The 21,758-nt window shown below is 41.2% G+C and overlaps 1 protein-coding gene across 8 annotated transcripts in view; it reads right to left on the bottom strand.

The window, feature by feature from the left end:
- Positions 1 to 439: 439 nt before the first annotated feature.
- Positions 440 to 21,758, bottom strand: part of ARFGAP3 (ARF GTPase activating protein 3) — a 34,076-nt gene continuing 12,757 nt past the window's right edge. For 6 of the 8 annotated variants that reach the window (XM_081005572.1, XM_081005571.1, XM_081005569.1 and 3 more), the window contains 9 exons: positions 21,464 to 21,510; positions 19,405 to 19,544; positions 15,450 to 15,575; positions 12,848 to 12,976; positions 11,092 to 11,229; positions 8,307 to 8,430; positions 7,691 to 7,781; positions 3,074 to 3,195; positions 440 to 2,048 (listed from right to left, as the gene is read on the bottom strand). In XM_081005572.1, the coding sequence (XP_080861698.1) occupies positions 2,031 to 2,048; positions 3,074 to 3,195; positions 7,691 to 7,781; positions 8,307 to 8,430; positions 11,092 to 11,229; positions 12,848 to 12,976; positions 15,450 to 15,575; positions 19,405 to 19,544; positions 21,464 to 21,510 (935 nt within the window). In that variant the 3' untranslated portion in view covers positions 440 to 2,030. The remainder of the gene's footprint in view (positions 2,049 to 3,073; positions 3,196 to 7,690; positions 7,782 to 8,306; positions 8,431 to 11,091; positions 11,230 to 12,847; positions 12,977 to 15,449; positions 15,576 to 19,404; positions 19,545 to 21,463; positions 21,511 to 21,758) is intronic. The other 2 variants (XM_081005570.1, XM_081005567.1) reach the window with 1 other exon arrangement.

Below are 21,758 nucleotides of genomic sequence, written 5' to 3' on the forward strand. Positions count from 1 at the left end.
AATTAATGCTTGGGTCAAAATAAACACACACAAAAATGAGTTAATCACAATCTGCAGGGAACATGAGGTTCTTGACAAGTGGTTCCCTGCAATGAACAGGTAACTCCTAGGAGAAGACAGTTCTTGTTTATAAGTAAATAATGCATCTTGCTGGTTCATGTCATGCTGAGCTGTTGGAAATGGCTTCCTGTTGATCTATATTCTGTCATTATGCTTTAAACAAGAAGTCTCCTGGTCCTTCAGGACTAGCCACCTCTATTTTCAGAGTCCATCTGTCTGCTGGTGTGTTTTTGTTTTCATAAAGGCTGAAGCCTGAAGAAGCGTGACTCTCTCTCTCTCACACATGCACACACATTTTTCTGCATTCCTGACAGATAGGAATCAAAATTCATGATAATCCACACAACATGAAATTCTATCAGGCAACAGAAAACAAAGCTGCACATGAAAGATTACAATTTATTTCTAAATTTATTGAGCAGCTGTTCAAAGGGCAGCTGTTCGGGGGGGGGGGAATACAGAACTGATACAATGTAGGTTTTTTGGTGATCTTTCAGCCCACCAAGTTTCCAATTCAGTTTATTTTTAGGAATTATGCTTCCAGGCTGTCTAAAACACAGCCACTCTTTATACATTTATGCACATATTCAGTATTTTGTTCTTAAATCCCAAGATGGTGTTAAAATTCTTACGGAAGTTAACAGCACTAAGAAATTTAAACAGCCTAAGGCGAGACTGTCTGGCCCTGCAAGTTTCATAAGTAGATTCTCTCTCTGTATAATATATCTATTTGTGTGCATTTACTTGTACAGATAGAAACACTTTAGTCTTAATTTTATACATCATATTGATTGTTTAAAAGCACTTAAGGAGCCTAAATTGAAGTTCAAAAGAAAACTTAACTGTTATGAATAAACAGACCATCAACACACAAAAGCGAGGTCCTTTAACACAGGACAGGTTGGCATAGGGAACCTACGGCCCGTCAGATGTTTTGGTCTACAACTCCAATCCTCCCGTTGGCAATGCTGGTTGGGGAAAATGAGAGTCTAACAAGTGACAAATCTCTGCTCTAGACAAGCCTGTTTACATGGGAAAAATAATGCTTCAAATACTACTTCACTTTCCAACTAGAACATAGCAATTAGCTTCCATTTTGAGACGTTCATCAGTACTAAACTATCAAGACATCCCAGATACAATCCAACACGCACTCAACCCATTCTTAACTCTGTGTTGAATTGTGGCCTCTTCTATGAGTCTGTTGGGATGATGCACACAACACCCCCTTCTTATTTTGAAGTGCCGCAAGATCAGCAACATTCCTTAGGATTGTACCTCAATCCACTCCTCCTTGCAGCCCTGGAAGGTAATGCCCCAAATCCCTTAGGTCTCCCTTACTTCAGACTTTGGAATGCATGTAGTAGTGTAAATATTTTGGTAGGGAAAATCCCACCTTCAATTACCTGAGGAATCACTCTGTCCAGATACTACTTTCTACCCACCGACTGGATAGGAAAGGCACCAGTTTCATGGCCACTCCAGTATCGCCACGTGTGGAAGGGGCTAAGCAAAAGAGCTAACTTGAGGTTACAGCCAGTGAGCTATCACAGACAACTTTTTCTGTAAGGTGACAAGCATATATTATGAAAATAATCTCATTGCTTGTCTATAACAAATTCTGTGTTAAGACATAACAGGATGCTTTGCCTTTCCTGTCTGACTTCAGAACCAGATTCTCGGCAGTGACGGTGGGGAAGCTATTCATAGCACCAAAAAGCCACAAACAGCAGAAGAGACGGCACTAATAGAATGAAAGCAGAAGTAATAACAAGTCACTAGGTTAAATGAAAGGTGGCTAGGTATTAGAGAGGATACATGGTAAAAACATACAGGTGTGAAATCAATTAAAACAAAATATTCTACAGCCTTCATTTAAGATTTGCACTATTATCAATGGCAGATGTGGTGTTTGTTTGTTTTTAAAAAGCTCTTCTTCTGTGTATCCAAGTTCAGTTGAATACAAATGGTTAAGAACCATAACGATCCTAAAAGAGAAGACAATGAAAAGAAATGAATAGGTGCTCTCTCTTACAAGGAAGCAAAAATACAAGTTGCATGCACTATTATATCTGAAACATCGCAAATCGAAATCTCTACCCATTTATTTTGTAATTTAGTGTTTAACAAATGGCCCATATAATGGATTTTGAAAATTAAGATTCAGCTTTGTTTTTTAAGAACTGCTGATTGATGTAGTCTTCCAGTACATTAGCTCCTGATACTGGTGATAAGCTAGAGAAGCAAGCTTGAGAAGGAAAAGAATGGGGGACTTCCCAGTTGCTTGCTGTAAAAAAAATCTCCCTGTGGACATGGAACTCTGTGCATTTATGGGGTCAATTTACATTCCTACTGGCAGAGGTCTTCTGGACCTTAATAGATCTGAATTGTTAAAGTCTGCGCCTATATTTTATTTTTATTTATTTTGTCCACTTGTTTATTAAATATGTATACCACCCTTCATCTGTAGATCTCAGGGAAGTTCACAATATAAAAATACAATATAAAAACCACAAAATACATAATAAAATTAAGAACAGCAGCAAACAAATAATCCCCACCTCCCACAATGATTAACAGGGTGCAAAAACTCCCCATCTCTTGTAAAAAAAAATGCAGTAGTGTAAGAGCTGTACTCTATTCATGTAACAAGACTTATATACTGCTTAATCAAACCTCTAAGTGATGTAAATAAAATATTCATAAGAAAATATATGTCTTACGGACATAAAACATACAACTACGAAAGTAAATGGACTGAAATTTACTCCTCCCACTCCATTGTGAAAACACTTAAAATATGGGCAACTGTATGTTCCATGAATAGATCTACACCATTGTTTTACCTAAAGGGATCCAGCCTTGTTATGGAAGTGACAGAATTAAACCATCAGAGTTTACACAAGAAGCATGCTCCAACGTCTCACATACAGGTATGTCTGCTACCGACAGAAAACTACATAAAACCTGCATTTCAAATTTGAAAATGTCCCTTTTGTGTAAGTTTACTAACCTGTATAGAAGTCATGACTCCATTTGCCAGGACAGAAAGCCTTCCAGCCACAGATTTCACCCCTTGTTTAAACTGAGCCATATCAGGAGCAGTGGGCAAGACATGTGAAATATTGTAACTGCCTAAGAATAGAGTGAGAAATAAATTTTGTGGTTATGCAAAAAAAAAAAAAAAAAAAAAAGATGAATTCAGGTCTCCTCAGTTAATTTTATTAGACAAATCATTTCAATGTGATTAAAACAACTATCTAAAATCTATGGAACCAAATACATAATTGTGTTTGTTTAGAAAGAAGGTTTATGGCTGTGACAAACAATAAGAGTTGCATGGCAAAACATGCTCCAAAGTGGTTCCAATATTTACAATCTGAACAGGACTCAAAATTCAGAAACATTGTTCTAAGTTTGTCTGTTACCCCTTCTTCTTAAACAATTTTGGAGATGCCCGATAACCTGGAAAGGACGCTCAGCAAAAATGTGTAAGTATGTTGGTGAACTCATCTATCTATCTTTAATGTACCAAAATACCAAACACTAGTTTGGGTTTGCTATCAATGACTTCCGTAGTTTTACCATTAGATGGTAAAAAGCTGGTTTTGCACTGCAATGTTAATATTTTGGGGGAATTCCTGAGCTTCATTTTCAGAAACAAAGATGCTATTTAAAAAGTTACTTAAAAGAAAGTACAACTCTGAACCTGAACATTGCACATAAAAATAATTTAGCAGGAAGGCCCCTCTTTGATTTATAGGAAAATAAATTCCAGTGAGACTGGGGAAAAGAGCAGAGGATTTTTTATTTTATTTTTTGCATCTGTCTGTCTCAAGAGACCATGGAGGGTGCCTCCACATGTGAATTTAAGTGGCTGCACTGGCAGCACTGAAGCGACCTCCCTGGGGCCGAAGTCTGAGCAGTGTGTCTGGAGGTCCAGGGCTGCCTGGCTGATGCGGTCCAAAGGAAAGCACAGCAATACAATGTGGCACCAGCTTGGCTGCAGGAATTACTGGGGAAGTTTACTCCTTAGTCAATTTTTTCTCCATTCAAAGATGCTCTGTAAGGCAGCAGTTTAGGACCAGAGTTTTCCTTTTAGAGGAACTACCTTGCCTCTCACTTCCCTCTACAGCACATACAAAAACCGCCTTCTTGACAGCTGCACCCACTGTTGGTCTCATCCGCTCCATCTGTCTTCACATGTAGGGGAAGTCCCTAACTCACTGAGGGTTTGAGACCCATCGGCTCCCCTCACCTGTTTTAGCTGGCCAGTCAGAACCGTCTCCCGGGTTGTGGCTGCTCTTGCCTGCTGACAGCTTCTAGGAGCCACGGGAGAGAGCTGAGTGCAGGGTGGGGACCAAAGTTGGGCAAGCTACTGCAGAAGGAGCACAACATGACCCCAACCAGAGGTACTACCCCTTCTGGAACACCCCACACACCCATTTTCCAGCATCAAAATGAAGAGGGGGATTGAAGGCAAGGGGGGGCTAGCCTTTCTCAGTCACAATGATAGTCACATGGCCACATGCCAGCAGCAAGTGTGGCCAAAGTATATGCATGCTCACCCACACGCATACACCGAGGCACATAGCAGGCACTCTCTCACACACACGATCAATATTTCTAGCCATTCCCATTCCAGCTATTAGATGGGTGAAAATCCTGCCTTTTGCTTGCAGGCGGACAACTTTAGCTACAATCTTAGCACTGCAGTGCTTATAGCCACGCTAAAAGATAAATTATTCTTCTGCCTGCTCTTTTGAGAGAATCTCTGAAGTGGAATTCAAGAAGACCCCTAAAAGTAGAAGAACTTTATCTCCTGATCTAGAGATAAAGCACCTCATCTGCTTTCTAGAGGTCCCGAATGCTGTGGAGGCCGCTGGTGGGCCTCTTCCTGTGTGACTCAACAAGGCAGATGCGGCCAGTGGATTAGTTTCCCCCTTTGATCTACCGTGAGAGTTGCATTCTACAAAGTTGAATACAGTGGTACCTCGGGTTAAGTACTTAATTTGTTCCAGAGGTCCGTTCTTAACCTGAAACTGTTCTTAACCTGAAGCACCACTTCAGCTTAATGGGGCCTCCTGCTGCTGCCGCGCCGCTGGAGCACAATTTCTGTTCTCATCCTGAAGCAAAGTTCTTAACCTGAGGTATTATTTCAGGGTTAGCGGAGTCTGTAACCTGAAGCGTCTGTAACCTGAGGTACCACTGTAATGAATAAATCTTTAGGCTTAAACTCAAATGCTGGTACCTAAATAGCAGAAAAAATCAGAGTTGCCTCCACATGATAAATTGTGTAGGAAAACCTGGTACACTTTCATAACATTAAAGATGTCAGTGATTTCAAATATCTAAACCTGACATGATCATGTTTTGTGTAAAAGGTACTGGGAAATTTCGTAAAGAACATATACAGTTGAAAATTCTGTTAACTGTAAAACACTATGGATCAATCACTGTTTGCAAAGTTGTCTAGGTTTCATTATATTGTGTTTTTAAAATTATTCGTTTTCTCTTGTCGTGAACTGCTACAAGACAGCAGTTAAGCTCCTTGGCTCAGTTTCAGCACGTAGTGCGTGTCATGTTACCAGTCTCTAATGGCTCTCCAGTATTAAATAGCAGGCACTTTAGATTATCCAGTTGCAAGCTTCCTGCTGCATATATGCACAAAGAGAATTAGATGCTATCAACCTACTATAATCAAGTTTCATGACTATATAAAAGGATTTATATAGGACTGTGGACCAGAACCCAGTGCATACAAAGGTCTTGCTTGTAGCTTTTTTACCTGTAAACCCAAAGAAGACCCTTTTTGAAAGGCACAACAAAGTCCTTTAGCTGTAAGAGCCACTGTGGTGATAATCTGATAGAAAGTTTTCATTAAATATTAACTTTTTAATCTCTTTTTTGGTGTGCTTTGATAGGAATACCTTTCAATACATAAAACACAAACTCTATGAGAAACAGAGAACTGGGGTGGAGAAAGTGGCGGAGCTTCATGCTCCGGCACTGGGGGGCGGGGAGCAGGTGGGGGCATGGCTGACACGTGTCCTGGGGCAGGACATGCCACCCGCAGGGGCGGGGCGCCCAGTATGGGTGGGGGGGCAGCCGCAATGGCACCCTGCTGGCATCACGCGGCCGGGGGCGGTGCACTCCCCCCCCCACTCCTCTTCCTCCACCAGTGGGGGGAATCAGGCTCCAGCCCATAGTAACACGAGGTTCTAAAATTCAACCCCATAAGGATCAATTACAGTACTAAAGTCACTGGTTGCATCTGGACATGATGATACAATAAAAATCAATATTTAATGGGAATGATCCTAGGTGAATCTTACACTCAGGTGCTCCTACTCTCCCCTCACTTCTTCCAGTGTAGCTGTGAGGAGATTGGCAGCTTTCACTGATTAACGGCACTTTAAAATTGAGAAGACTGGCAGCTTTCACTTCCATTTTTTATTAACGGCAGTTTAGAATTGCACCTGAACCCAGAAGTGTGGTTAATCTTGACTATGGTTGTTGGAAGAAGTGAGGTTCATCATCCATGGGTTGAAACTGGCTTGTTTCAAATGAAATGGTTCCCTTTCAGACAAAACCCTAGTAACTTAAGCATATACACACACACACAAACATTACAGTGGTACCTCGGGTTACATACGCTTCAGGTTACAGACTCCACTAACCCAGAAATATTACCTCAGCTTAAGAACTTTGCTTCAGGTTGAGAACAGAAATCATGCAACAGCGGCGTGGCGGCAGTGGGAGGCCCCATTAGCTAAAGTGGTGCTTCAGGTTAAGAACAGTTTCAGGTTAAGAACAGGCCTCCGGAACGAATTAAGTTCTTAACCCGAGGTACCACTGTATATATTATTTCCAGTCAGCATTTGAACTGTTCCCTTCACACATAAGTCAAGCAGTAAAACAGACACAATTATTTTTGAGGCTAGCTTGATCCATTTCGGTATTTTACTAAGGACCAATTAACACAGCCCCAAATGCAACCTGAAAGAGCCCTGTGGGATTAAAACAAGGCCCGCTGTTCCAGTCCGACAGTGGACAACAAGATATCCCTGGGAAGTCTCCAAGCAGGACCCAGTGTAACAGCCCTCTCCTCAGCTGCAATTCCCAGCAACCAGTACCAAGGGACTTCTTTGACTGACCATGCAAGTAGATCTAAAGCACAGTACAACTAGGATCTTCCCAATACATGGAAACTGGATACAGAATTACAGGCAGGGCATTCCAAGTTAAAAAGGAAGGCCTCCATAGTATTAAATCCCACCCAGGAACTTGCTGGTTTTAATTTCATGTATTCAACACAACCCATTTGTTTAGATAGTAGTGAACTATATCGACTTCAAGAAACAGGTGCCGTTAACAGTAGCAGGGGCTGCTGTTAGGTGAGAAAGCAGGGGCGCCGGCTCAGGACAGGAGCAAAAAACAGGTCTCAAAATATATAAACAGACCAATATTAGGATTGCTCATGAAGTATATTCGACCAAGGACTTATTCTCCAGGATGTATGAGGATAGCAGTAAGTTCCATAACTAAAACAACACTGACAGTATGCTGATCAACAGGACACTGTACACAATTCAAAACAGCAAAAATGTTCATCATTTTCCTTTCCTACCTGATGGTTGTTTCTTCTGTTCTTCAAACAAATCGGCTGAACTTATAGCAGAGTTTCCTGAAAGTCTCTCTAACCGAACTCTAGCTTCATACTACGAAAGAGTTAAGAAGATTTCAAAATAACATGCTTCACATCTAGGTGAGATTATTTCAGCTGTTGCTATGGAGCTGAATATCCTGGTAAAGCCAGTATTTTATTAACTCCGGTTCTTAATTCACTTCCTAGTTGCAAGTATTAAACATCACATCCCAAAACACGTTTCATGGTATCATGAATTGTAAATAAATGAATCATTTTTCTCCACATAGCTTATCAAATATGCTTGAGGTCATTGATTTTTCTCCTCCAAATATGCAAAGCCACTCAAAGTATAGGTTACTAGGAGAAAAATGGCTCACATGCTATCGAGTTGACATCCAAATAGATGCACTTTTCTAAACTGGTTTGGAAGTTTCAAATTTTTTTTGAGGGAGGAGAACATCATCACTCTGATTTCTCTCAAATCACAACTATTTCTACAAGAAAAATTTGCTTCTAGCAATGTGATGTTTCCAAATACCCCACAAACTGGTTATCATAAAGGTTTTGCAATTAGTGCAATTTAATTTGCACTTACGTCAGCATGGTCTTGCTTTCCAAAGTACATATCTGATGAAATAGCTTTTACGTTGCCAAATTTCTTCTGGGCTTCATCTGTGCTTGCAGGAGGTTCAAACTCGGCTTTACGACGAGACGAAGGCCTAAAAGAACATTGTTCCACATGGTTATATCTGAGAGGATATTGCTTATCAACTTGATAGTGTTAATAGATTTATACTTTTTGTAGTTTTAGCTATTTCATTAGAGCAGCGATTTTAACAACTGTGGCTTCCATCTGCATGGGGGGGGTGGATCTCAAAACAAAACCCTACATATAAACACATCCACGTACTGGTATTTACTGGTAAATAAAGTAGAAAGTTTATAACCAGAGTAAGATTAAGTAGAACTTTCAGAAACCTATTGCTAAAAGTTAATTGAAAAGCTTAATACATAAATAGCAATAATGAAGTCAAACAGAAGTATGCAATATCGTTTTGCTGGAGAATTTTGGTATGGCAATAGTGGTAATTCCAGAAACTGTACATTATGATGCTGGGGAACTAGGTCTGGTCTTAGCATCACTTCTTGGCATGCCAGAGTGTAGTCAACAGCACTGGCTGAGAAACTGACATGTCAGGTCAGAGCACCTAGGGGCAAGCACCATCCACTTTCATTTTATAATACATGGCAAATATTTACTGAATGCATGAATTGTTCAGACCCTGGTACGAAACTACCCAATACCCATTCAAAAAATATGCCAAGACTTAGAGTAATCAAATGAAACTTTATTACCCAGCATGACACAAATTTGTTTGTTGTTTACTGTTGGAACAATTTTTTTCTCAAATGTATCTAACATAATTTGAAAATAAATAAAAACTTCATTTTAAAAATTGAACAGTGTCACCTAGTTTATTTCAACTGGTTAGATTTTATAAATATTTAATGTGGAACAGGATGCGCATAAAAGACATGAATTAACCCAGCTATGTTAGCAACCCAATCATTTTATGTACACAAACATTAGTAAAAAAAAAACCTGTTTTCACAAGAAGTCTGCTGGGTTCCTTGTGTATCACTTTTATCTACAAACATCAAAAATTTAAGGATCACACTTCCCTGATGTTCCTCCTCCTTCCATTATATATTGATATCAATAAATGGAGAAGATTGAAAATGCACTGCTTAACTGCAACTTTAACCACTATTAAGACACAGACTGATAGATTTGGAAAACCTCTCTTCACATACAGAAACCACAGCAAAACCCATGATCCCTAGAGTATTAAGCAAGAATCCTTAGTCTAAAATTTAACATTCTACCTTTTAAAACCTAGGACATGATGGTTGTTGTTTATATTTTTTACAAAATCCCCTCCTGTTCTGGATTTTATATACAATTTTGCTGGCAATTTCTTTATGAGAATACTTTTAGAGGTTTTCACCTATTTAGCTGCTTTGTCAATGAATTTCTCATGAGCTCATAACACATAGAGAGACCAAAGATAAAAGGAGTAGCAAATGCTAATCAGTAATATTGCTATATTATATGTTAATGCAGCCTGTACATAGAAATAAAGGTTTTAACATAGCCACAAGCAGATCGCTGTACTCAATATTCAGTATTTGCCTACTCATAGAATTTCCCACCTGAATATCTTAGATACAAATGAACAGGCTTAGACTACCTGTTTTGCCTCAGTGGTTAAATGGCAGGAGAATTTTATTTGGTTTGCATTTTTAAATAAACTGACCTAATTCACAACTCCTAAATTAATACATGGACCAGACCAGAACATAATTATCCTTCAGATTTAGAATTTCTCCAAATTTGACATGTAATTCTTGTCTGGAAAATGTAGAATAATGGAAGGGACAATGAGGGTCATTTAGTCCAACCCCCTGCAAGGAAGGAATCTCTTTGCCCAGTGTGGAACTCGAACCCACAACCCTGATATTAAGAGTCTCACGCTTTACCGACTGAGCTTTCCCAGATGTAAAATGCATTTTTTAAAACTCAAGTTTTAGAATAAATTAGAAAAGCATATGCTGAGAGAAAATACAACTGTATTTTTAAAATATGAATTTAAATATGACTTTTTCATATCCATTTTTTAAAAATGAGCAGACTGTTGCAAAAACAGGATGGAACAGACATCTAAACACATTTGAAATGGACAGAGGCTGGAAGCAAACTGATCTGATTATCCCTAGTTGAGGCTTCTGGTTCCGGTCTGCCTTAATGGAGGCAGCGCCCACGACAGCAGGAGATTGTTGGCAAAGAAAAAACAATGATGATTGAGGGTAATTATCCTTGCAAGTTACCCCCAGGGACAGGGAGGAACAGGCTTCACTCACAGTTTTTACCTGGCTCTCGCTCCGGCATGGGATGCTGGAGGCAGGGAGACGCTGAGTGCAAAAGCACTTGGCTGCCGGTAACCCACCTATGCTGCCATTAAGAAGCAGAGGTTCTCCTGTTAATCAGAGCTTAATTTGGACTTTATTATCTACGGACTGAACTGATTAATGCAAAAAGGACTTGGAATTTAACTGGAAGTATAATTGCTCATTTATCTTGAGCCGAACGGAGGGAATCTGCGAACTTGCCAAGGAACTGATAAGGTTCATCAATCTGGCATTGGGGGGGGCACCTAAATTATATAATTCGGTATTTGAATGATCAGTATTAGTAATTGTATTATAATTTGGTATTGTTATAACAAGGCTATTATTGGATTGTAATTGAAAATTAGTAAGATTATTATCAGATCATCCCTAGTTGAAGGTTTATTCACATGAAGGTTTTCTTTAGGTACCTCTCTAAGTAGCTTGAAGTTTTCGAAGACAGAATCGTATCTAAGTCTCTGTTGCTGCTCTCTTTCTTCCAGAAGGAATCAGAATTGTCGTCCCAGTTAGAAAAAGTGCTACTTCTCAATTCGGAGGAATCAAAGTACCTGGGTGGTAAAAGAGAAATGTTACTGGACTACTGCTCTGGAGGGTCCCCCTGGCCTTTGCGGACAGCAAGAGCTGAGTCTTTAGCTGAAAGCGCCCTTGGGAAGGTGATGCTTTCCTCTAGTTCCAATCCAATGGCAATGCATTTTGTTACTTAGAAGGCATTAGGTGATTTTCCAGAACCAGCTCTTCAGGAAACATAAGCTACTAGCCTGTTCACATGACCAATTACAGTGGTGCCTCGCAAGACGAAAAGCTCGCTAGACGAAAGAGTTTTCCGTTTTTTGAGTCGTTCCGCAAGACGAATTTCCCTATGGGCTTGCTTCACAAGACGAAATGTCTTGCGAGTTCTTGCGAGTTTGTTTCCTTTTTCTTAAAGCCGCTAAGCCGTTAATAGCCGCTAAACCGCTAATAGCCGCTAAGCCGCTAATAGCCGTGCTTCGCAAGACGAAAAAACCGCAAGACGAAGAGACTCGCGGAATGGATTAATTTCGTCTTGCGAGGCACCACTGTAATGCCGTAATTAATCAGGATAGGAATGAGCATTAGGCCTTCTCATGCTGCCGCCTTGCTTCTTCCTGGCTCCTCCTTTCATGCAGGTGCTTCACGTTTAGCCATAGCTTCACATTACCAGCCAACCTGGGCCCTGGGAAGCCCTTCTTGTTGCGCCCCAGGATAGTCATGCCTGTAGTCATGCCTGACAAAGGAATTCTCTCCCCAAGGAGGTGAGTATGGTGGCTACATTATTAGGTTTCTGGAGCCAAGTTAAGGCACATTGACTCTTCCAGGCCTTGGTGAAATTTAACTGGACTGTCCAAGGTCCTAGGGCTTGTGTGAACAGCTGTTTCATCGTTTTACTGTGTGATAGTTTTCAGAAACGTTACTTGGTTTGCTGTAGGTTTTATAATTTTGTTAATTTTGTTAATGTTTACAAGCCCCCTTAGGATCTATTTTGATGGGTGGTTTAGGAGTTCCACAAATAAATAATGTGAATGCCAGATTAATGCATACCAAATTAGCCAGGATTCAGAAGCTAAGTTTAAAACAGGCTTCCTCAAACTCGACCCTCCAGATGTTTTTGGCCTACAACTCCCATGATTCCTAGCTAGCAGGACCAGTGGTCCGGGATGAATGGAGTTGTAGTCTCAAAACATCTGGAGGGAAGTGTTTGAGGAAGTTTGGTTTAAACCATAGTTCAATTGCTGCTTCCTGGTTTCTCTCCCTATACTCGAAAAGGATGCTGCATTTAAGTGCCACAAGCTCATGAACACCTTGGCTTATTAAAACCAGAATTTGGTCATGTGAACACAACCAACACCTGCAGAAATGTTAAAAAATAATAAGGAAGATATTTATGGATATGAGTATCTCATAGATAAACAGGGTTTCAAATCCTCCAAAACTATATGAAAGTCAACATGAAAACAAGGTGTTTCATTGATCTTCCCTCATATCCCCATCTACAATTCAGTTCATGACCTTCACTCTTATTATTTTCTAAATTATTAGTACATTGCATCTGCTGAAACTGCTTTCAAGAGTTTGAACTGGAAATACAAAACATTTTGCCACTGCCTAAATGTTTTCATCTTAATCCAACCAAGTAAGTGAAAGTGTTACCTTGAACTAGGGGATGAGAAATATGAGTCGACGTCATCATTATTATTGTACTTTTTCCTTGGTTTTGCAATTATAGGTGTTTCTTGTTCTATGATCTGCATATCTGAAATTACGGAATGGGAAATGCCACTGGTATGGGAGAGAAGATAGGACCATGTTAGCATTAAACGGACAAAGAGAAATTCAGTTAAAAGGACAAAGCCCATCTTATGAATTGGATTCTCAGTAAACATCTAATTATAATAGGCCAAGGCCCGATGTAATAATCAAGCTTAATACAACAAATCAAATTTCATATCTCCTCAGCCATGACAACAAGATTTTAAAGTAGCTTTAAGGGAAAAAATCTTTCTGCAATCTCATGCTGCTCTGTCTAGAGCACTGGGTCTCAAACTGATGCCAGACATCCTAGTGAGGCCAGGACATTCACTAGAAATTCTGAAGCGTCTCCCTCACTTATTCCAATGAGTAACTTTATTAGAACATAAAGACAGCTTTGTATTGAAGCGCCTAGAACATGGGTAGGCAAACTAAAGCCCGGGGGCCGGATCCGGCCCAATCGCCTTCTAAATCCAGCCCGCGGACGGTCCGGGAATCAGCATGTTTTTACATGAGTAGAATTTGTCCTTTTATTTAAAATGCATCTCTGGGTTATTTGTGGGGCATAGGAATTCGTTCATTATTATTTTTTCAAAATATAGTCCGGCCCCCCACAAGATCTGAGGGACAGTGGACCGGCCCCCTGCTGAAAAAGTTTGCTGACCCCTGGCCTAGAACATCGAGCAAATGCAGCAGAGATTAATTATGGGATCAGCTTTCATGGATTAATTCTGCTGTTTATATGGATGTCTGTCACTTCACAAGCTTAATTCCAGTGCCTTCCGCGAGCCATGTCAGTTAGTCTGCTGCAGAAAAGGCAACACGACAGTATTGTGGTGCTAAACATACCCAAAGGCCTTCACAGCATGGACAACAGCCCACTTCATTTGATGGTGTCCTTCATGCATCTGACAAAGCAGACTAGCAGTATACGTGCCAATGTTTACACCACAACAAATCATTAGCCAAGGTATTACAAGGAACTCGAGTTTTGCTGCAGCACACTATATGGATACCTCTCTGGAATTAAAAATTCGTAGCAGCCTTCTCCCTACCCTATTCACCCGTTTTTCATTCATTTTGACTCTGGGCAGAGAAAGGTTTGAGGATTGCCAACTATGTTTTGCCTTGAGAAAATTCTTGGCGGAATAGCATCAGGAACCTTGTGGTAATGCTGAGTGGAAGTACAGATTATGTAATTCATAATATTTATACAAGCCTTGCTCTCCTGATATAGGCATTTAAAATTATGCATAATAATAAAAACTACACATACTAAAATCTGATAGAACTCAGTACACTGAGAGAATATTAGTAAAGAAAACCTTCATGGTTTCCTCAGCCTCCAAGTAACTCTTACCCCTTCCCCTTCATTATTCCCATTAAAGCCCTTATAAGGATCACAAGCCCAAAGGCAACCTCACAAAGGGAAACTGTAAACACAGAGATCAAGAACCAAAGAACAAATGAAAGATCACAGTAATATTTTTGGTTTTTTTAGCAAAACAAATGGCTTACAAATCGTGATTTGAGGAAAAGGAACCATGATCCCAGTGTGAGCCTTATGCTAAGCCAGGAACCAATAGTTCACTGTTCCTTTTCACCCCAGGATAGGAGTAAAGTGGGAGCAATTTCTGTGTTCATGGTAAACTATTAGCTATGGCTCCTTGTGGACACACTCCTTGAAGGGCTGAACAAATGATGAGGAGCAGGGAGTCAACTTGAGTGGACACGACAAAAGCATAGCTGTTAACTGTCCCTTATTTGGCGGGAAAGTCCCTTATCCCAGCGCCGTGTCCCGCTGCTGTCCCTTATTGATGATGTCCCTTAAATTTCCCGGGTTTCAAAGGAAGCAGCTCCTCTCCTTCCCTCCCTGCCAGCCAGGGAGGAGGGAGGCTCCAACTGTGTTGCCTGGCTGCGTTGCTGACCCAATAAGGAGTCTAAGAATGACTGGGGGGTGGAGCTTTCATGCCTTGTGCCAATCAAATCAGCCGCGATGCCTGGGTACTCGCCTTTGCTCAGCGCTTCCCAGCGGAGAGGTGACAGTGGTTTTCCTTGCTGCATCCCCTTTGCTGGGTTGCTGTGCTGTGGGAACCACCGCTTGAGGCTTTGTTTGGCTGCTGGCTGGGCTTTCTGCCTTTGGCTTGGAGGGGCTCAGAAGTTGAACATACCTGTGCTTGGAAAATCCCTTATTTTGACTGCTGATCCCTTATTTTTGAGGCTGCTGGTCCCTTATTTTCAAATCTGTAAGTTGACAGCTATGGACAGAAGTCAGACCGGCCTCTGAAACATGAACTTCCTTTTCCCAAGCAGTTTTTATTGATTATGTTGTTGTATTTTTGTATGCTCTATACTACCTTGCTGTATTTTTATGAAATTGTCTATACGTATTTAAATAAGTAAACATTTAGTAATGTAGTTATAATTTATTTTGTTTTAGGTACCCTGCTCTGCGATGGCAATGAAGGAGCAATATATATTTTATTTAAAAAACAATACATACCTTCTATTGCTGTTAAATCCCATGCCAAGTCTTTCTACCTCACTTTTCTTTTTACCAGCCATATTTATTTTTTCATCTTTCATCTGAATTTCAAGATCTTTGTAGGCCAGTCGTAATGATGACACCCTAAAAACAGAGCAGAGTCAACGTATTTCAAATGGAAACCTGAATCTCCACCCACCACCCTCTGATCAATGCAGATAACAGTAATAGCAGGTGACCAAAAGTGCCCCCTAAGGTGGGACTGCATGCAACTGTCATATGAGGATTGTGTGGGAAAAGCACACACTGAGCCAAAAACTTTTCTAGCTTTTCCTAACAGAAAAGGCAGAACACATACACAAGTCAAACATGTCAGAAGTATAGCACTGCTCTAAGACGGGGCGGGCGACCTTCCAAAAATGATCTGTGGAGCTGTAGTACAGTGAGGCAAAAGGCGTCAAAAGGCTTACATAAAGGCACAATAATGCCATTGGCTGGGCAAGAACAGTGGAGTTTGAGTCTGACCACCTAAGGAAATGATCCTCCGGTAAAAGGGACAGGGCAACGTGATCAGAAGAGCGGGCATTTGCTGAAGCTTTTCAGTGTATCCAAAAGCATGGGTTATTGCCTACCAGAGTCAAGTGCAGGCCTCCACTTATGCATATTAGGCTCATGCATGTGTATGCACACAGGGCCGGGAAATAGTTAAATAAATCAATTCAAACTGCATAAACAGCAAAAATGGCTCCCAAAGAGCGGGAAAATCCCAAGCTTGCAATCCCAGGAGCCTTTGCACAGACCTTTGAGGCCTGCAGAGAGTTGGATTTTGAGAAAGGAGGTTTGGAGGGAATGACTGTGGTGGAGTTTGGCAGATTTTTGTGGGTTTCTGAATATTTAGAGGGTGTTTACAGGCTTTTTAGGTGGTGTTCACACTATACGCAATTTCATGTATATATACGCAGTACCCAGGAACCTAAATTCAAAATGAATCTTCACCTCTCTGCAAATTCAATGCAAATCACAACACAAAAGGGGGTGGGGGAGATAATTAACTCAAAAATCTTATTGATGGATATATGTTTAACTGCCTGTTGTACATCTAGCTTTCCACCCTAAGAAGTACAAGAGGCATTCCCCTCCCGGAATGGGGATCTCCAGCCTACATTTTCCCTCTGTTGCCCCTGTGCTCCCCTTCAATTACATTGGTACATTCAATTGATCTCCTGCAATAATACAACCCAGAAACAAATGTAAATTTACAAGACATAACATGACCACCAGGTAGTATCTTAGATTGTCAGATACTTATTTAAAAATACTTGCAAGGGAACAAAAGTTAAGAGGAGAAAATAAGGAAATGAAATTGAAATGATTATAACAGCTAGATGAATGAACACATATTAATAGGATTACATTCACTGGAGTTTTTGCAATACAGTTTCTGATCCTGAAGCCATGCAAGTAAGTTGCAAAAGCTTTCGCTCAGCCAACGTGCACTTGACTTTCCAATTACAAAACAAAAAGCACACTTACTTTTATCTCTCTCTGACAGCATTAACAAAATCAAGAAGGTAAGAACAATATGCGTCTTCAAAACAAGGTGCAATTTTTGTGTGTGTGACCCATGAATAACCTCCTAAGGGGTCATGAAATGACAGCACAGATATTCATAAAAGTTTTAACTGAGATGTGTTGAAATGCCAAAATGTTTGCAGGTATATTTTAAAAGGACAAGCTGGGTGCATTGTATTTGAATGTGCTATTCTCCCCAAACACCTTAAACTATCCCTGAAAATAACTGGGGCGGGGGGGGGGGGGTTGCAAGGAAAGTATTCAGGGATATATTGCATTAAAGTAAACTATGTAGTCTAGGGGCGGTATCCAACTAATAGTTCCATCTGAATAAGGATTTCTCCTTGCAACTTCCTGCATGCCCCTTACATTTGCTCTGGGGATTTCCACAAGCTCATCCAGGAATATAAAGATCGCTGGTTTGAGAGAGCCATAATACCCTATTTTTCGCTCTATAACACGCACCAGACCACAAGACGCACCTAGTTTTTGGAGGAGGAAAACAAGAAAAAAATATTCTGAATCTCAGAAGCCAGAACAGCAAGAGGGATTGCTGCGCAGTGAAAGCAGCAATCCCTCTTGCTGTTCTGGCTTCTGTGATAGCTGCGCAGCCTGCATTCGCTCCATAAGACGCACACACATTTCCCCTTACTTTTTAGGAGGGAAAAAGTGAGTCTTATAGAGCAAAAAATACGGTAATTGCTTGGAACTCCTAAAAACGCATTTATGCTGCCACCTGGTGGCCAACTGAAATGTAGCTGGGCATTTTAACAGGGGGCTTTCACTTCAAGCAAGTCATTTCTGTTCAGTCTGCTTTGTGTTGGACATCGTCTGAATATCCCTAAATTGCACAATTCAGCCTAGGATTTGTCGGAATCTTATGGACACTCGTTGCTACTTAAAAAGGTAAAGGACAGTTAAGTCCAGTTGCGAATAACTCTGGGGTTGCGGCACTCATCTCGCTTTACTGGCTGAGGGAGCCGGCGTTTATCCGCAGACAGCTTTCCGGGTCATGTGGCCAACGTGACTAAGCCGCTTCTGGCAAAACCAGAGCAGCACACAAAAATGCCGTTTACCTTCCCGCTGGAGTGGTACCTATTTATCTACTTGCACTTTGAAGTGCTTTCGAACTGCTAGGTTGGCAGGCGCTGGGACCAAGAGACGGGAGCTCACCCCTTCGAGGGATTCGAACCACCGACCTTCCGATCGGCAAGCCCTAGGCTCTGTGATTTAGACCACAGCCGCCACCTGCACCCCATCCTTGCTACTTAGGAATGAATGAATGAATGAATGAATGAATAAATAAATAAATAAATAAATAAATAAATAAATAAATAAATAAAATCCCACTTTAAAGGTGCCAAGAACAAAAACGCTGCACCCATTTGCCTGGAAACGGGCAAGTTTTTTCCACTGACAAGATGCATGCAAATTTCACCCTTAAGCTCTTCAATGGAAGCCCTGGGTGCCCCAACAACCCTTTAGATACACCTGGTTGGGGCTGACGGGGCAAGGGGTAGCGTTTCAGTCACTATGCCCAGGGCTTTGGAATATCCTCCCAAAGGAGGCCCACCATCCATCCTATCTCTCCCATGGCATTTGGCTACACTGTAAAGATCTTTCTTTCCAGGAAGGATTTTGGTTAAGCATTTCACATTTGTCAGAAGCTGTTATAATCATTTTCTTGGGTGCTTTTAATTACCGTTTTAATCTCATCTGCTTTTTAGCATTTTATTTCTCTAGCCACTTGTTAAATTTTTTTTTTTTAGTATTTTGTGTTTTTAAATTGACTACAGTCTTGAAGGCTGTATAAAATGTTTTGAAATAAAAGGGAGGGGATTGCTTAAGGGGGAGGTAGTCCACATTGTGCGCTACACGCGTTATTGGAATGCCACGTGATACCATCCACTGCTGTCTGGGGCTGATGGGAGTTTGAGTCCAAGGATATCTGGAAAGCATCACAAGTCTGAGAACATCCTGTTATCATAGCTTGCTCAAACTGCTTTCAACTCCATCAGCTACGCTTCAGACTAAAGGAAAACAGGTGCTTCTTAAAGCATAACAGGTGCTGTCTAAAGCATGGGTAGGCAAACTAAGGCCTGGGGGTCGGATCTGGCCCAATCACCTTCTAAATCCGGCCTGCGAACGATCCAAGAATCAGCATCTTTTTACATGAGTAGAATGTGTCCTTTTATTTAAAATGCATCTCTGGGTTATTTGTGGGGCATAGGAATTCATTCACAAGGCCTGAGGGACAGTGGACCAGCCCCCTGCTGAAAGTTTGCTGACCCCCTGGTCTAAAGCATTCCCCGCATCAAGAACCATTCAGTACAACTGCAAAAATCCAGCTTACGTATTTGCTAAGCAAACATATTATACATGCAAAGTGAGCTACACTTACAGCGGCTCTTCCTTCTCCGTTCTTTTGCTAGCATGCATATCTTCTTTCATTTTATCTACGGCTTGGGCTTGCTTCTCAATTTCATTAAAGCTCTTGCTGCTCATCTTCTGGGCCCCCAAACCACCTTTCTTGGCTCCAAGCTTTAATGAGAAAGAAATAAGTCATTTTACAGTCTGAAATGTCAGTGAATAGAAGGAGGGGAGAGGGATAGGACCAATAAAGTAAACTAAACAAAGGCATCTGTTTGTACAGGTAGGTAAAGAAACTACATGTGCATTTGTTCTCTCACATTGTAAACAAGAAAGTTCCAACAATGGCAAGGGGCGGCTGAATCAAGACCCAGTTTACACCTTACAGACAAACCAAACCCCAATTTCTCCTGCACTTCCTGGTTTGTGGTAATCTCAAGTTTTGCCACCTAAAGGTATTTTGCCTTCAAACCACAACATGAAAGAAGATTCTGCGATTTAGAAGCACACTATAGTTAGCAATCGCCATAGGTCTCACTAGTTCAGACGCCACCATGGCAAAAACTAGTTTGCTCTGAACCAGGAGCAGAGGCGAGCATGCCATCCCATAGCACACTCCTGATGGCCAGGCCATGATTTTTCAGCAATATGCAGCACTATGAAATGTTAGCACAATGCTTACCAATTGCGGCAAATACTACTCCTTGTACGCTCATGGTCAAATTACATAAAATACAGTGGACCCTCTGGATATGAATCTACCATATTTTTCGCTCTATAGGACGCACCCGACCATAGGACACACCTTGTTTTAGAGGGGGAGAACAAGGGGGGGAAAAACTCCCCCTCTATGCTCAGCACCCCTTCAGTGAAGTGGCAGGAGAAACGGATCCCCTTCCATTTATCCTCCCGCTTGGCTGAAGGGGCGCTGCGCAGCTCTCCCTCTCTGCTGAAGCCAGGAGAGTCTTGCTCTCCCGTCTTCAGTGAAAGGAACCTGAAGCCTGCGGAGCGCAGCGGGAACTCGCGCTGAAGCCTATCCCTGAAGCCTCCGGAGCGCGGAGGAAGCGCTCCCTCTGCGCTTCGGGGGCTTTGCGTTGCTATTGCTGAAGCCAAGGAGCCTGCATTCGCTCCATAGGACGCACACACATTTCCCCTTAATTTTTGGAGAGGAAAAAGTGCGTCCTATAGAGCGAAAAATACGGTAATTTGTTCCAGGATCCGTGCGCACCCCAAAAAATCTGTATCCAGAGGCCGCCGCTTCTGCGCATGTGCGAGCAGCAAAACCCAGAAAAATACTTCCAGGTTTGCCGCTTTCGCAACCTGAAGTTTACGTTACTCGAGAGTAACGTAACCCGAGGGTCTACTGTACAGATAGAACAAATGTACTCTGTTACCAAGATACAAAAGTCATCTAGGGTGCCATATAACTGCAGAAATACCTCCCGCAAATTTATTCCAATGCAATGCTTCAGCATACATATTCCTACATGCATGAAGAACGAAGCCTGGGGGTGAATCCTCAGCTGAGTCTCTATACGTATAGCCTTTAAGTAAACAAACAAAGCTGGAAGTTTGTTAAGTCAGCTCTTTAAAAGGGGACTAGAGAGCTGGATCCAGTCTCTCTTCCATGCCAAAAACAGTGGTACCTCAGGTTACATACGCTTCAGGTTACAGACTCCGCTAACCCAGAAATAGTACCTCGGGTTAAGAACGTTGCTTCAGGATGAGAACAGAAATTGTGCTCCAGCGGCATGGCGGCAGCAGGAGGCCCCATTAGCTCAAGTGGTGTTTCAGGTTAAGAACAGTCTCAGGTTAAGAACTGACCTCCGGAATGAATTAAGTACTTAACCCGAGGTGCCACTGTAGCTAATGAAAAGGATAATCAGCTTTTGAGAAGAGGACTACATGCATGCAGTACTTCTTTTGGGCAGGAGTCCCAATATTTATTATGGATTTTAAAATTTATTTTGGTGTTTTATACCTTTTACCTAAAGACAAATGGCAGTGTACAAAAATTCAACATAGATCCTATGGAGAAAACTAATTTACAACACCATTATCAGAAGAAAACATGGCACCGAATCACTTACCCCCTTTCTTACTTGATTTGGCTTCTTCTTTATCATTGAGCTGGCCTCTGGAAAGTTAAACACATATTTTGTTATGATCTGTATTTTTTGAGCATGCAAATGTTCTTAACAACAATCTGCACAAAAGCATGATATATCAGCAAGCTTCCCCCTTTATTTTCCTTAACTGAAATACAGCAGTTTCATTAATAAAGAAATTAGCGGTACAGTGTAGTATGAAATGTCTTATTTTCAACATTAAAATATTAGCTACAGTATAAACAAATACATTTCTGTGAACTTCCAAAGGGCGAAG

Source organism: Podarcis pityusensis (assembly GCF_964106645.2).
Source record: "Podarcis pityusensis genome assembly, chromosome: 5".
Lineage (NCBI taxonomy): Eukaryota > Metazoa > Chordata > Lepidosauria > Squamata > Lacertidae > Podarcis > Podarcis pityusensis.